Source organism: Cryptotermes secundus, unplaced genomic scaffold (assembly GCF_002891405.2).
Source record: "Cryptotermes secundus unplaced genomic scaffold, Csec_1.0 scaffold132, whole genome shotgun sequence".
Lineage (NCBI taxonomy): Eukaryota > Metazoa > Arthropoda > Insecta > Blattodea > Kalotermitidae > Cryptotermes > Cryptotermes secundus.
This window is the reverse complement of record NW_019722426.1, coordinates 133,585-149,641: the sequence shown is the minus strand read 5'-3', so window position 1 is coordinate 149,641 and position 16,057 is coordinate 133,585. Positions and strand designations below refer to the sequence as shown.

At 42.3% G+C, this 16,057-nt stretch overlaps 1 protein-coding gene across 2 annotated transcripts in view; it reads right to left on the bottom strand.

Moving 5' to 3' along the window:
* LOC111861290 overlaps positions 1-16,057 on the bottom strand; it is a 350,133-nt gene that overhangs the window by 310,798 nt on the left and 23,278 nt on the right. Inside the window, exon 1 of one of the 2 annotated variants that reach the window (XM_023845726.2) lies at positions 3,129-3,488. The exons of the other annotated variant lie outside the window; for it this stretch is intronic. Within the exon in view, the coding sequence (XP_023701494.1) occupies positions 3,129-3,216 (88 nt within the window). The 5' untranslated portion in view covers positions 3,217-3,488. Of the gene's footprint in view, positions 1-3,128; positions 3,489-16,057 lie in introns of those variants that run through there. 2 annotated transcript variants of the gene reach the window in all.

The following is a 16,057-nucleotide window of genomic DNA, read 5'->3' as shown; positions in this document are numbered from 1 at the left end:
TATGACGTCCCTCACTCAAATTTTTACCCTGTCCCCATTATGCAGAGGCAGATTCGGGGTCAGACTTACTTTACGACTGACGGTTTACCGCCAATCAGTTCATCTTGATGTCAAGTTCCTCTTGACGCACGACCATATATTTTATTTTTCAACTGAACCCTTGCGGTAATAGTCCTTATGTAACATCCTCTCTGACGAGAAGGTGGGTTTGTCTCTTATAAACATGCTTGGCCTTTCGTCAAGCGTACGTATCACACATATAGCGTGTTATTGAAAATTCCTCCTTTTGCACTCATTAGGTTTCAGATGAGTCTCTGAAAGCAGAGTCACATCTATATGTAAGTCCCTAACAAACAAACACCGTGGCCTGTAGTCCGCAAGCGAACTATACCGACCGAGCGACCGCCGCTTGTCGGCGAAGTTAGTGCCAAATTTAGTGGATAGAGAGTGTCGCGTGGTCAGCGCAACGGATCCCCACGGCCGTTAATCTCGGCTTTCTAGACCGGAGCCGCTATTCCTTTCAAGGGAGTTATGCAAAAATCATTTCTGTTAGGCGGCAGGCTGCAGTGGTAGAGGTATTTTATACTTCAATCGGCATTTAAGTCTCAAGCCTTCTGCCGAAAACAAATCTAGTGCAGTAACAGCGTGTATATTCAATGATGTCGTGTCATAATGTATATTAGAATGGAGCAATGGAGGGGTTGTCAGTGGAAACAGCAGCAAGAGATGGGAATCTTTATATCGAGGGTTCCTTTCATTTGCTGTATTTGAGCCCATTCACAACAACATGCGCCTGCGTACTGATACAAAACTCATGCGGAAAGAGTAACAGCTATTTGTGAAATCTGGAAAGTACTGTGTACATTCTGTAACTGAGGGCCAGGTTACTCAACTACAGGCTGTTTGTTACACCTGGCCAAGTTATGGTTGAAATGAATGCTCCTCTGTTGCATGGAGATGACTACCACCGCGATCCTCTCTTGCTAGTTGAAGGAGAGAGGGCATTACTGGCATTTGTTTTTGCAGGCCATCTGCCGAAACATTTTCTCTAATACCGACACCGCTTAGAGCATACCGTATTTATTATTCGATCGAGTTTACAGAGTCTGTCCATTACAGTTTAAGCATTTTATTAAGTTTCTTCTCAATTTCCAGTTGACATTTCAAGGCTTTCTATGCTACTTACAATTTAAGCAGGGAAATGTTTTTCGGTTTGAAATTACGTCGTTTCCACGAAAACCAAATGCAAAATTAACCTGTTAAATACAACTGGACCGAGCAGGGATAGCTCAGTCGGTATAGCGACAGGATACGGGCTGGACCCCCGGCGTTCGATTCCCGGTAAGGGCAGGAGATTTTTCTCTACTCCACAGCGTCCAGGCCGGCTCTGGGGACCACCCAGTCTATCTACTGTGTGCAGCGAGCTGTTTCCCCGGAGGTAAAGCGTACAGGACAGAAGCCGACCACTCACCTATATCCAGTGACGAGGTTAAGAATGGTGGAGCTATACTTCCACTTCCCTCACTTGTCTGCATGGCATGGTACTTAATTAAGCACAGGAACAACGTTACTTTTTACTTCTTTAACTTTATTACAATTTGACCAGAAATAAGCAGCAACATTTCAGTCTGTCGTAAAAGTAGTTCCCTGCCCAAAAAAAGTTACCTCAGACCTGTTATTATTAATATCACATTTATTCCCTAAAGATGACTTTCCAGAACGTTTCACGCCTACAGCGTGCATATTCAGTGAGATCCTGACTTACAAGATGTCCCCTCAGTGGCTATAACGTAAACGTTGCTAGAGGCGAGAAATGGAACTTCCCTACCGACTTCTCAAAAGGCATTCTATTGGTACTTGTAATTAAACTGAAATTATCTTAGTAAAAACTCTGAACAAATGTGTAGTGCTGGCAATTTCGTATTTACGTACCTCGGTCATAATTCGTAAAATCTAAGATTCGATATTATGATGACCAGTTACCCTGAGATTGCGTCGTTAACAAACCAGTAACATTTGGGGTTGAGCGGGGGTGGGGGTTTACAACACTGACATCAAGATTCTATAACGTCGAATGGTAGGGTAACTGATGGGTGAGGTACTGGAACGGCCTTGAAGGAAAATTGCCAGCGCCTCATCGAGGCACTATTCCAGCATTTTCCTTCAGGAAATGAGGGAAACTATGAATATCGGAATAGCCGGTGTCCCGGTCGAGATTCGAAGAAAGAACTTCCCGAGTATGAATCTAAACTGTTACCGCTATACCAACTCGTTTAGTACAACCCAACAAACAATTCGGATACTATGCATAAGCACCTCTGCTCTGGCGAGCAATAAACGTGCCCCAGTTTTTAACAAAACCTGCATCTGTTCTTTCGAACAAATTAGGGCTACTTCCGAGCAGGTTACATAATGTGGAAGCGTCCAAGGACTTACCCGTCTCGAACCTCCTAAGGATTTCCATGACTTTTCTCCACCGTTCTGCAGAATATCTAAATAAGTTATATACAAATAGGCCCTGACCGCTGTCACTAGCCATGCAAATCTATGCAATAAAAGCAAATTTTTAAAACCCCCTGAGATAAATTAAATTATATATATGTGTGTGTGTGTGTGTGCGTGTGTTGATAAATATTATACAGTGCGGTCGTATGTTACGCAAATTTGAAATTGTGCTATATAAAAAAAAAATAATCAAGTCTCACTTTATGAGCAAAGTTTTAAATAATGCGAATCCCCCCCCTCAAAAAAATCGGCAAGAATCACGTACTTCAAAATTTGTCTTCAATTATGCGAGGTGGTCAAGAACGCATCCTCGCATAAAATGCGACCGCACTGTATTTTAAACTGCCTCGCGGCAGAACAAGTGAAACACATAATCATTCTTGTTTTGACAGTGTCTGAGTAAAATCATGGAGAGTCTCAAACGTGATACCTCACATCCCGGCCAAAGATTGGAACTGTGTATCTGCTGCCTAACATGCTGATCATTAAAGTACCATGACATTCGGACATGAAAGAAGATCAACATTTACAAACGACGTAATTGGCCATAAATTCCACACAGCTTACAAACATCACATTGTGCAAATGTTGCAGATAAGACTGTGTAGTGTTCATTTTCTTACCGAAGAAGTCTTCCCAGCTGAGAGATCCATCGGAATCCCATTCGTCTGCGGCAGCCATCGTTTTGGCGGCCACATGCACCGAGGTCATGTTTTGAATACAGTCATACGTCGCTGGTCACCATCTCGCATAAAACGCACTCCACATTATCATACATGAACCACATTGACAGTTCATCATGAAAACGTCAAGATTTTGACAGATGTCAACACATGTTCACACAGCTTCCAAACCAGCACCTCTCCACATCGTACAACATGCTCAAACAATAACATCCATCAGCCACCGCGCGCACAACTATCCTGCACACACATTCATCCACCTACCACAACCATCCTCTTCTCTAGCCATCATCTACTTTACTGCGGCACCTCGTAGCGACTGTAGAGACACCGGGCGGCAAGTCTGTCAAAACACTCCAGGATGTCCAACGATTGCAACAGAAATGCCGCTAGACGAATCAACATTACATCTCGCGAGTAACGGCAACTCTTCAATTGCTTTAACCACACAGACTGACTATCATAGTAATTGCACTCAACAGAATGATCAATATTCAGCCTCTGGAATATTTAACATACAACTTACCAAGTAACATGAATAAGCCTTCAAATTGGTCAGCAGATCTGTTCAAACCTACAGTGGTTACGTATTTCACTTTTGTTAAGGTGTTAACTCAGTTTTCTGTAGAGATATAGACAATGCATTCTTTAACCACAGATCAAAACGGAATACAAACATTACTGTCGTCAAAGATGTCCACCCTTTTTTGTGTGCGGGCAACTTGGTCTGTATGCGGACATCGTGAAGCTCAATAAATTAAATGTGGAATGCTTAAGTACAGGCACAAGGGCCGCGCCATAGCTAAGCGGTTAGTCGCTGGCTTCCCACCGCGGCCGTCCGGTTCGATCCCGGGTCTGGTCAAGTGGGATTTGTGGTGGACAAAGTGGCGCTGGGGCGGGTTTTCTTCGAGTACTTCGGTTTCCCCTGCCAATCGTCATTCCACCAAATTCTCCATCATCATAATCACCCGGGGTAGGCTACAATAGGTCAATCAGTGGCCGCCGTGCCGAGTGGACTCCACCCACCACTAAGCGAATTAAAAAAAAAAATACAGGCACAATTATATACAGTACATCCTCGTTATAACGGGCTTGCATACAACGGGCAAAATCTGGCTGTGTATAATTCTGAATTTTTACAGATGTTGAGGCACTAAGAAAGTTTCGCAGTTAAAAAATTATTTAAAATAATAAAAGAACCCTTTTTATTGCTAGTGGGGTGGGACTAAGTCGAACCCGGGCAGCCGCGGTGGGAAGCCAGCGACTAACCGCTTGAGCTATGGCGCCGCCTCTATAAAAGAACCTTAATATAAATTCCTTTATGTAATCATATTGTGCATTTTTTGGCTATGTATCCTATGGAGTATACCTCTTTGCTCGTTTACAGCTGACATCGACAATAACAGACATTCTGCACACACACCCCCCCCCCCCATTAGTCCGTTATAACGAGGGTTTCAGCCGACCGCACCACTGAATACCGCGGGGGCGAGAAGTCTCTGCATGCTAGCATGCAACACAATATAGCTATGTATCGCTAAAAACGAATAGGAAAACGTGTTTACCTGTAAAATAGCAATATTTCTAGCCAAATGAATTGGTTATAATACAACGCTAACTAGTTCATTCGGACCGTTATAAATTAAGTTGCGAACTGAAAGAATCTGGTTTACATCATAGTCACATAAAAAAAAAAGATGACGTAAAACTTGTTTTAGAGTAAATTAAGTAAGTAAAGGTATCCCTGTAACAGGCCGTGGAGGCCCATAGGGTTGTGAGATCTTGAGGTTCCCACATTTTCTAGACCAGTGTTCCGCAACCTTTTTCTACTCGCGGCACACCATGAAGTATCCATGACTCAACATGGCACACCAAAATGTCATTCCCCTCAAAAACGCATGATATCAGACAATTAATATAAATACGTAACGTGATCAACTTATTATTATATTGTTATTTTATTATCATTAAACAGAAATCGACTCGTGCGTTTATTAACAACTAATGAACTTTAATTCACTGTAGAGTGTAGAAAATACACTTCTATTACTATTAAAGTAAATACAGTAATTCTACTCATATCTTCAATGTGATACTTGCGCCTGCGTAGCTGCACACAGGCGACTGATCCATGGGGATTTATCCATCTTGAAAAAGTAAAGTAGTCTAATAGTAATAGAAAATAACAAGAGTAATTAGCAACCACAATTTTCGAAGTACTTCAGAGCACAGCTGCGATAGAACTGAAACAATTATAAGACGCGGGACCTCTATTCTTCAAACGGAAGAAGTGACACATATATGTACTTATTTTTGAAATATTTATAATTTTAAAATGAAGTCCAACAATCGGTGGGTGCGTCGTTAGAGGCAGAAAGTCATAAAGTTGAAGAAGTTCTAACTTCTAACAAACAGGGGCAAACACCAAAACAGCGTTATAAAAGACAGGGCAACCCTTGCTAATCCCTGCAGTTTTAGGGAAAAGCACGTACGCAGAACATGCGGCAAGTATATCAAAGAAGCCACGTAAATGCGAGAAAAATAAAAAATCAATAATAAAAACTATGATATAACAACAACTGTGAGTAAAAATTTACGTTTAATTTCTTAGAATACAACATTAATGTACATAAAATATCACGACATGTAATAAAGAATAAACAAGCATAGTGCAGTGTCTGAGAATAAAATACAAGCATATGAAACACGGTAACTGGGATAAAATAAAACGAATAAAATTCGACAATTAATTTCTTACAGCAAGTAAAAGTTCGCGTCACACCTTTCACCTTGTGACGGCGGCACACCGGTTGCGGAACACTGTTCTAGACAATCGGCTCATAGATGGCGGTAAGTTTGTCAGCCCTTCGCCCCGGTCACCCTTTAACCGCAAAATATTCCAAGAATATTCCTGGTACTCATTTCTGTTAGAGGCTGAGTCGACCCCAGAGCCATAGTGCGGCTGGAAGGATTAGGTCAATTAAAAAAAATTCAATGACCTCATCGGGACTTGAACCCGCGACCTTCAGGCTTGTAGCATAGTGCCTCAGCCAACCAAGCTATCGCGTGCCCCACTTGTTTTAGAGTTCACTTTAAAATTATTATTTTGCACCGGATTTGATATTACGATTTTAGTAAACTAAATATATATATAAATCCCAAATATTTCCTTGGCCCCTAAGGAAATGGTCCCATAGCCCTTACATGCATGGAACCCCGTAATAGTCACCCACTTAGCAGATAACTTATGACAGTAGCTCTTATCGCGATAAATGTGTCATCAAGGTTAATGAAATGCCTTGCTAAATTTTACTTTTTGATGAGTCAGATGCGTTTGAGAAGCTTCTGAAGATAATGTGGTAAATGGTCTGTAATGCATCAGCAAACACAGTATAGTAGATCAATCAGCTTAAGTAAGGTCACAACATGTTTGAATGTAGGCCAAACAAAATAAAATGTGACAATATGGTTAATAATCAAATTACGTTTTCTGCTTTTCAGAGATACTGGAATAATGCTTTGGACTATTTCGAGCTGATATAAGGACTTTATTAATGACATCTATTAAGGCTGCTTAAGTAACCTAGAGGAGTGGTACAAGAATAGCTCTAGGTTAGTGATTCTTAACTCCATCCATAAATGCGACCGCAGCAATTAGACCTTACATACACATTGACTGTGCAGATGCCTGTGCTCCCGCCTTCAGCCCATTCACGGCCACTATACCCATTATCAATGGATAGATTTGTAACAGATACATAAATATATGTATATAGAGTGGGGCTAGTCGCGGTAGCCGAGCGGTCAAGTGCGGTAAGGCATGTACTGTCTTCGTTCGCTCGGAAGCCGGGATCGTGGGTTCGAATCCCACACAAGGCATGGATGTTTGGTATGTGCATGTGTTTTCCTGTGTTTAGGTAGAGGCCTTGCGACTAGCTAATCACTCGTCCAAGGAGTCCTACCGTCTGTAAAATGATAAAAAAAAAAGACTCGGCGCCATAAGCTATAGGAGGAGCGGACTAAGTAAGTGAGTAGGCCCTTGTTGTGCCGCGCCTAATTATGCAATGGATCAGGATATACCACGCTGCTTTGATCACGACCCCAATAAGATTGCTTGTTTTACGTTGTACTCATTTCTATGAAACGCTTTATTTACATAATACTCAACTATGCCATAAATTTAATGTACGAATTTAGTCACTACGTAAATATTGTACAGGCTTACGTAATAACGGGGATTCCAAAAATTGATAAATATCAATTTGACTTAGAGAGCGGGTACTGAATGTGTCCCCCAACACCCTCTTTGTATCGAGAGTCTGTTTTACGTATGGAACTCTGTCTCTCACTCGCGGATGAAGAGTGTTTGAGGAAAATGTGTTTAGGGAAATGTTGACAGATAAGAATAAGAATAATAGAAAGAGAGAGAGAATTGGATAATGAGGAATACATAATCTGCATTCTTCATCTAATGGCTATTATCGGGGTGATCATATCAAGGCGGATGCGATAACGGGACATGTAGCATGCATGCAGAAAATGGCAAAGTTACATATGAATTGTGGTGGAGAAGTTTCAAGGAAATATCCACGTTGGAAAAATGGGCGTATGTAGGAGTATCATATAAAAACGTATCTTCGTAAAAGACGTTTAAAGGTGAAGACTGGATTAATTTATCTCGTCATAGGACATCTTAAGAATGCAAGAATTTTCCTACGCGTTTCATAAAGGATGGGAAATTTCTTGACCAGTTGATCGACTATCAGCTACTCAAAGAGACTCCTTTCCTCGTGGTTGAGGACAGGGACAAATTACTTTTGGGGCGGTGACGTTGGTGCTCCCTGTCGGTACTCTATAAAATATCTTGATTAGAGAAACAGAAACCATATGCCGAATTTGTACCATTCAGTTGAATTAAATCTGAGAATAATCCAAGAAATAAAACGAGTTACTCCACAGAGCGTTCTTTTAGTATTTACAGGTATGACAAGTTACTGAACGAAATTACCTCAACACTAAGTAATTCTATCTATCTATCTATCTATCTATCTATCTATCTATCTATCTATCTATCTATCTATCTATCTATCTATCTATCTATCTATAGTCCTTTTGTTGGACCTTGGCCGCTTTCTCCGTTTCTTAATCAAATACACAGTCGCAAGGATTCTTTGGATAGCGATCCATGCACCATGTGGGATTCGAACCCACGATCCCAGCGTTCGAGGAAGCGAAGACAGTTCATGCCTCAGAGAGCGCGGCCAGTGTGGTCGGCTAAAAGGTAAGCTACCTCTGTAATAGGCCGTGGAGGCCCACAGGGTTGTGAGACTTCGAGGTTCCCACATTTTCTAGACAATCAGCTCATAGATGGCGGTGAGGTTGTCAACCTTACGCGCCGGACACCCTTTACCCTAGGAAGATTCCCGTTATTAATTTATGTTAGAGGCTGAGTCGATCCCTGGGCCATAGTGCGGTTGGAAGGAATAGGTCAATTGAAAAAAAATCCAATGACCTCATCGGGAATCAATCCCCCTGCCTTCCGGCTTGTAGCATAGTGCCTCAAATAACTACGCTACCGCGTGGCCCATTAAATAACTCTACACAAAGCAAAAGACGGAACACACATTCTCGAATGGAAATATATTGGGAGCTTGCTCTGAGAACATACGAGTATCTCAGTCTCTCCAGCACCAGAACGAGCTCATGAGGATACGGTTACAGAAACAGATAAAAAGGAGAGCGATATTAAATTCAAGCAATAAGATATCAAATTACACAGTTCCTGTAATAAAGTGATAAAGCAAAAAGTACCGTTGCAATAAAAGGACTATACTGAGACCTCAGAAAGGTGTCCCACCGATCGACGTTCTCTGCATCTCTCACGAGCTGTTAGCTTCCCTCTCCAACGTACAATTATTCACTGTCGTTAAATAACTAACCAATCAACCCTCCATTCAAGTTAATCTGGCCACACAAATATAATAGGGATAACCACGTGATAACCTTCGCTACTAATGACAGGGCTAAGGGCTGCAAACAGAGAGTGGGAAGCCCCGAGCTTCGTCACGCCGTCCTGGCTTGGACAACTTTCCGTGTCCTCAGTATATGATGTTAATTTCATGGATATAAAAGCCCTACAACCTCTGCATAACCTACGTACAAGAAGTTCTAGGAGGAATTCATAACGCATGCATTCCTGTCCAAATTTTTTCACTAAGAGCAATTATACTATAAAATGATAATTATATAAATTTATGACCTTTTCATCCTCAGCTTTCGCACGTATAGATTATCACTGTCCGAAATTCATTAGAAATTGCGGTTACTCGTTTGTAATATTTAACGTAAGAAATAAAAATATACCATCAAATATGCATGTAGATGATTTTTCTTCCATATTAAATTCATGCTACGAAAGTCATTTGATTTAATTTCAAAATTCTCAGCAAAAGAATCAACCATTTCTACAGTACAGAAACTTGGATCGTGTCATGGAGGAAGCCACAGGAAGAATTACACAAGTTAGCAACCCCCCAACAATTTCAGCTTCAATTAAAGAGGACTGATATCCCAATGCTTATGAGAAGTGGTGGCAGATACCGCATAGCAATGACAAATACCAAAGTTATTTTCTTCAGTACCTTCGGTAACAGCTTTGTCTTTATCATTCATATATATTCCTTTTTTCTTCCTCAAAACTAAAAAAAGGTTTCAACACTGTCCCACAGCTAAGCCATCGGACTTCTCTGCAGTAAAATTTGTCCCCATATTCAGTATCAATTTTTGGAAGAGAAGATTAAATCTGGCCATGAGATCGAATGAATTTCACAGCTGACCCACAACTTTCATAACATGTTCGAAATTCGAAGATTTTCACTGTTTGTGGGCAATGCAGTGAAGTTCCGTCTAAAATTTTGGATTTTCTTTTGTCTGTTCCTGGGGTAAGCGGTAGCGTAGTTGGTTGAGGCACTATGCTACAAGCCGGATGGTCGCGGGATCGAATCCCGATGAGGTCATGAGAATTTTTTCAATTGATCTAATCCTTCCAGCCGCACTATGGCCCTGGGGTCGACTCAGCTTCTAACAGAAATGAGTCCCAGGAATATTCTTGGAATGTTCTTGGGGGTAAAAGGCGGCCGGCGCGTAAGGCTGACAATCTTACTGTCATCTGTGAGCCGATTGTCTAGAGAAAATGTGGGAACCTCAACATCTCACAACCCTAAAGGCCTCCATGGCCTGTTACAGGGATAGCTTTATTTACTTTTTACTTGTTTGTCTATTCCTAGTCTAGTTCTATCCACAAAACCTCTTTCCTTTCCAATTGTATTTGGAGGCGCATCATCTCTCATCCCCCTTCAGTTTTGCCTACACAAATCTTCACCTGCTGTTTTAACACCTCTCTTTTCCAACCCGCCTTTGCTTGTATCGGCGCAGTCGGAATGGTGCTATCCCTGCTACACCTGTTTCTACCTTAGGACAGTGTATGATGGCTACTGGAAGTTGTCCTCACAGATCAAACTAAGGAAGATCGGTATAGGTACGGGAAACTAGCTGGGTCGGTTCGCATGAGTCTCAGGGTAGCGATGCCGAAGAAAGCGTTTTCTGAGAGTTGAGCCAATCGACGTTTATTCACCTGCTAATTCACCACACTGTTAAATTAATGTATTCTTAGCTTTAAGTTACAGCGTTACACTATCGGCAAGCTACGTCTCGGAGCGTGCAAGGGTCACGTCCGTTCAGTTCGGAATATTGTGAAAGTCTCCCTTGTGGAATTGCTTGCACCCTCACGCCGGGAATTCGAAAGATGGTGTTGACATATACATTTTCATCCCATCTTCCGTAGGAAGCTTGAACGAGGCAACCCAATCATACTGGCCCTCATTCACAGGCAATTGTAACAAGCTCTGACCTGTCCTTTTAGGCGCGTCCGGTTCCCTGTACCCGAGCTAAATTTATGACTGATCGTAAATGTCATAACTCCGGACTTCTTGTTTCTGCCAGAATCTAGAAATTTTCAACGTAAACACCGTATTGCACGTCCCAGACGATGAAATACGATATTATAGATCACGATACATTTCCAGTAATATCGAAACATAAGACTTTTGAAATTTAAATTACCGAGAATTAATTAGAAATAAATTTCATGGTCATCTACAATCATCCAAATAAATAAGGGCTCAGATTGATCAGCGTCAGTTTCTCCTTGTAAACTTAAAAATCGCTAGTTCTTCGACCACCTAAAACGATTCTCCTGTGCTTCTGATGACGATTAAAAACTGAGCTGCATTTTTGTGTCATAACTCTCACCCAGTGCTAAACAAAGGGTTTAAAATTAATTTGCTTAATTTCTCAGCTGATTAAGTCAGTCATTTAGTACTTCATACAACTTGACGAGTTATGTTAAAAAAGGTTTATTTTTCCAGATAAACTTCTTGCGCTATAAGTTGCAAATATTTTCGTAAGAATTCACTGTTGGAGAGAGGATTTTAAGCCAACATGTGAGCAACACAGTAATTTCTCTGCAGTCCGTATCCGTTGCAGGGGGAACGTGTTAACTGGGCCGTTCCCTAGAAGCGACCGTATATTCTTGCTTATCAAAATCTTTTGTCCAACAGGGAATATTTTTTGGTTGTTTGTTTCTTGAGTGCTGCCTAGAAACGGGTCTCTACGCCACAGTATTATGTACAGGCCTTCCCCTTGTGGAGGCGGGTTACAATACCTCCTTCATAGCCCTGCGAGTCGCAGAAGGCGGCGAAAAGGGAACCCGGTACCTGGGGGTATAAGTGGGCTACCCTGTCACGGGGAGACATAAACAGAGAGAACTGGTCCTCCAGATTGGGGGTTGGACGTAAGGCTGATGATTTTTCTTCGTAAAAGGATATTGTTGTGGAATTCAAAGAATTGAAAACCGGATGCAATATGGTAGAAGCTTCTAAGGAAAGCTGTAGCTTAAAAAGGAGCTGTTTTGTCAAAGTTGATGATTATACAGGCCTAAGGCTTTTTATTGAAAGAAATCCAGTTTTGTTTAATCACAGCGGATAATAAACGAAACTTGTAATATTGAAAAAACGTACTTGTCAGTCACACTTAGAATTCTACAACCCAAAGAACAGAACTCATGTAAACTTTCCAAAGAATAACATTTATTTTTGAGAAGGTATTGCTACAATTGTGCCCAAGATCTAACTAAAGTAAATTAAATCGCTTCAAATATGCACAGAAGGTCAGAAAACTATTGGGACATGCGGTAGTGTAGTGGTTAAGGCACTATGCTACAAGTCGGAAGGTCGCGGGTTCAAATACCGATGATGTCATTGGATTTTTTCAATTGACCTCATCCTTCCGGCCGCATTATGGCCCTGGGGTTCACTCAGCCTCTAACAGAATTGAGTACCAGGAATTAAATAGGGCTGATAACCTTACCGCCATCTTTGAGCCGATTTGATTGACTAGATAATGTGGGACCCTCATGGCCTGGTACAGAAGTAGCTTTACTTTACTTTTTACTGACATCTATTACGGTGGGCATGAAATTTAACAACAGGCACACAAACAATTCAGTAATATCCGCAACATAAACAGCTCTTTTATGCGGGGTGACTGATATTTCGAAAAAAAAAACAATGTCGAGCTCACACGTGTTCTGGTTGAAACCCTTGAAAATTAGTTTCAACATGAAGTGCTTCATTTCTGCTGGAGAACTGATAAGCTAATTCTCTGTCCCCGAAGCAGGTGGAACATGTAAAATGATTAATATCTTTCGACTCTTACGAGCAGTGACTCACTCCTTTGAGATAATTGAGCGCTGGTCCGTGCCTTGGCTCAGGCGGTTAGTTGCTGGCTTCCCACCGCGGCGGCCAGGGTTCGAGCCCGGGTCAGGTAATTTGGGATTTATGGTGGGCAAAGTGGCACTGGGGCACTGCCAATCATCAGTCCACACAATTGCTCCACAGTCACCATCATCTATCATCTGGGGCTGGTGCAATAGGTCAATAGCGGTCGCAGTACCAAGTGGACTCAGTCTCACCCCACTAAGAATAATAATAACAAGAAAATAATAACTGAGCCCTGTCTTGTTGAAACCCCGAGAAGTCTAATTGGTTGAAGGCCCAACATTAAAGAAATACTGCGATATGGAATTGCGGAACGTGAGTATCCGCCCCTATTTGTGACACTCTAGGGCTCTAGGGACGGCCCTACTTGTGTGTATTACTTGATACGTTAAAGGGACCACACGCAGAAGTGCTTGTACCACAGGCCGACACCTCCCCTCTAGAACATGACGTTCATACGAAGATTCGTAACTGTCAGTTAGAGGAACAGATGCAGTCAGACATAACATGATACGCCGTTTCGTTCTAATATGAACGGAATGAAATGGTTCGGCAGTTTTCTGTGAAGCTGGTAATCAAATCTATGTACTAAAATAAAGCATAATTGTATAAAATGACAGGGAATACTAAGAAGCAAGTACAGCTGTTACGGTATTCACGTCAGGTGCAAACAACTCGAAACGCTGCAATACAAATCTCACGGCTTCCACTTCGAGCACCCACGCACCCCAGCATCCAGTCAGTGTGAGGGCAACAGTGGCTCGAAGACTGTTCAGACTCTAAAAGCCTGGGTCTATACTTACAGCATTTACAGCGTCAGAAAATGGATTCCTTTGTATAACTGTGTACTGATTAATTCCATGGACCTGAATCCTTCTTGACAAGCTAATAGTCGCTCAGCTTGTCAACAAATTCTCGGCTTATAGCTTATTAGCCAGAGCCGGGGTAGTACAGTCGGTATAGCAACTGGTTACGGGCTGAACGGCCCAGGGATCTGAATTCGAGTTCCGGTAAGGGCAAGATTTTCTCACGTCGTCCACACCGGCTCTGGGGTCCATCTAGCCTCCTATCCAATGGGTACCGGGAGCTCTGTTTACTGTAGTAAAGTGCCAGGGGCGTGAAGGTAACCACTACCTTCCAACTAGTGCCGAGGTCAAGAATACGTGGATCTATACATCCACTCCCGTATAAGTCTTCATGGTGTAATGCTTAATTAGTTAAGATCAGGGACAAAGTTACCTTTGAGAGCTTATTACCATGTTCATAAGAGCCTCTCACTGACCCTTATCCTGAGCTAGATGTATCCTATATATTTAAGATCAATTTTAAATAAGTCTCCCATTTATACTATTTGGGTCTTCTATGTATTCTCTTCCTTGTCAGTTTTCGAACTAAAACTTTATGCCATTTAGTCTCTTCAGTACTTGCTGCATGACAAGCCCATCTCAGCCTCAATCGCCCTAATAATGTCCCGCGATGAGTACAAGTCATGAAGCTACTCATGATGTACTATTTTTTGTTTCTGTTACTTCTTGCTTAGATCCAAATAATATTTGTTCTCAGACACCCTCAATCTAGTTCCTCCCTTTGGGAGGATCCAAAAATTTCCTCTGCTTACGTCCTTACCGGCTGGCGACTGTCTTAACAACGAACTCAACTGTCGAGTCTCAACTAGCCCGTGACGGCAACTACCGGTCTTCTAGCCATGACTGTCCATTCACTGGCTATTTCTGTCTCTTGTAAGAGACTGGCTGTTAAACCAAAGTCTAGTCAAAGTCAAGGTCACGACCGACGGTCAGTCAATCAGTCAGTCTTGGTCTCAAGCCCCTTCTGGGGCCCAAGACCAAATTTTTGTTACTGAGACAGTTCCGGTTCTGTCGATGTGGGGCGCCCTCTCTGACCAGAGGACGGGTCTGTCATTTGTTGCGGTCATTCTAGCGGCCATTTTGCTTCATAAGTTTCAATACAATTTTTGTGATGGCCACTATTCTGTCCTCTTCTGATTCGGACCAATTAAGCTCTGTCACCATCTACTGAAATTCCGCTGCGACTACTTTGAACACGACGTTCAGAAACCAACTGTTTGCATTAGGTGTCTGAACCGTCTGAACTGACTGATTTGGTTGGTACTTACTGTTGGTTGTGCCTGAAGGGAGGCGGGACATTTATTTCCCCCACTGTAGTGGGGTAGGCCTGTGCAACCGGGGGCGGATGACGTTGTTGCTGTTGCTGTGTGTTGCTGCATACCAGAGCCGCGAAGGGCAGTCCAGAGCGATCCAGAGATGGTTTGACTAGAAGAGAACGCCCTTTCCGTTGTAGCCTTGGGAGCTCTCTGCGACTCTCTCCCTTGACGTGCCTGCAGCCTCGATATTTGGAGGGACCAAGTTCGTCTCTGTCCACCAAATTGCAGTTGCAGCAAGCATCTCGGTGTCGATACTGTACTGCCCTTTTCCGGGCATGCCTTGTGCAGGCGACTCCCCCCACAGCACACACAGTGGGGAAGTTGATTGCAGATGGCCGAATTTGACTTTAAGTTATTCGATCATATCACAATATTAATATTTTCACCCTCGACTTAGCATCCATAAGCCCTAACAGGTTGTCACAAGGAGGAAGATTATATTCTCTTGCCGCCTAATCAGAAATGTAGAAGCAAATCCTGTTTGATAAAATGAATCACCTGTACATCAGAAAATGAGAGGCAGGTAATATGTTATTTCGAGGAGGTGACGAAACAAGGTTAGAACCTTTAGTCGGCTTGTCGCTTCACGTCGAAAACCCAGTTTGGCAGATTCGCGGGATGGAAGTGTAAAACTGCGTAAATCACTTGATTAACCAACCACAAAAAGAACATGTACGATGGTTAACTAACTGGTAAGCAAATTATTCTGAGATTAGTAGGCAAAAAATTTGAGGATGTTTTCGAGGACGCCGCGAGGCACTCCCAAATGGAGCTCACTCGCAAAGAGTTGGAAACCGGAACTGTTACATTAATATCATCTAACTCGAAACACTATCTAAAATTTTAAACAC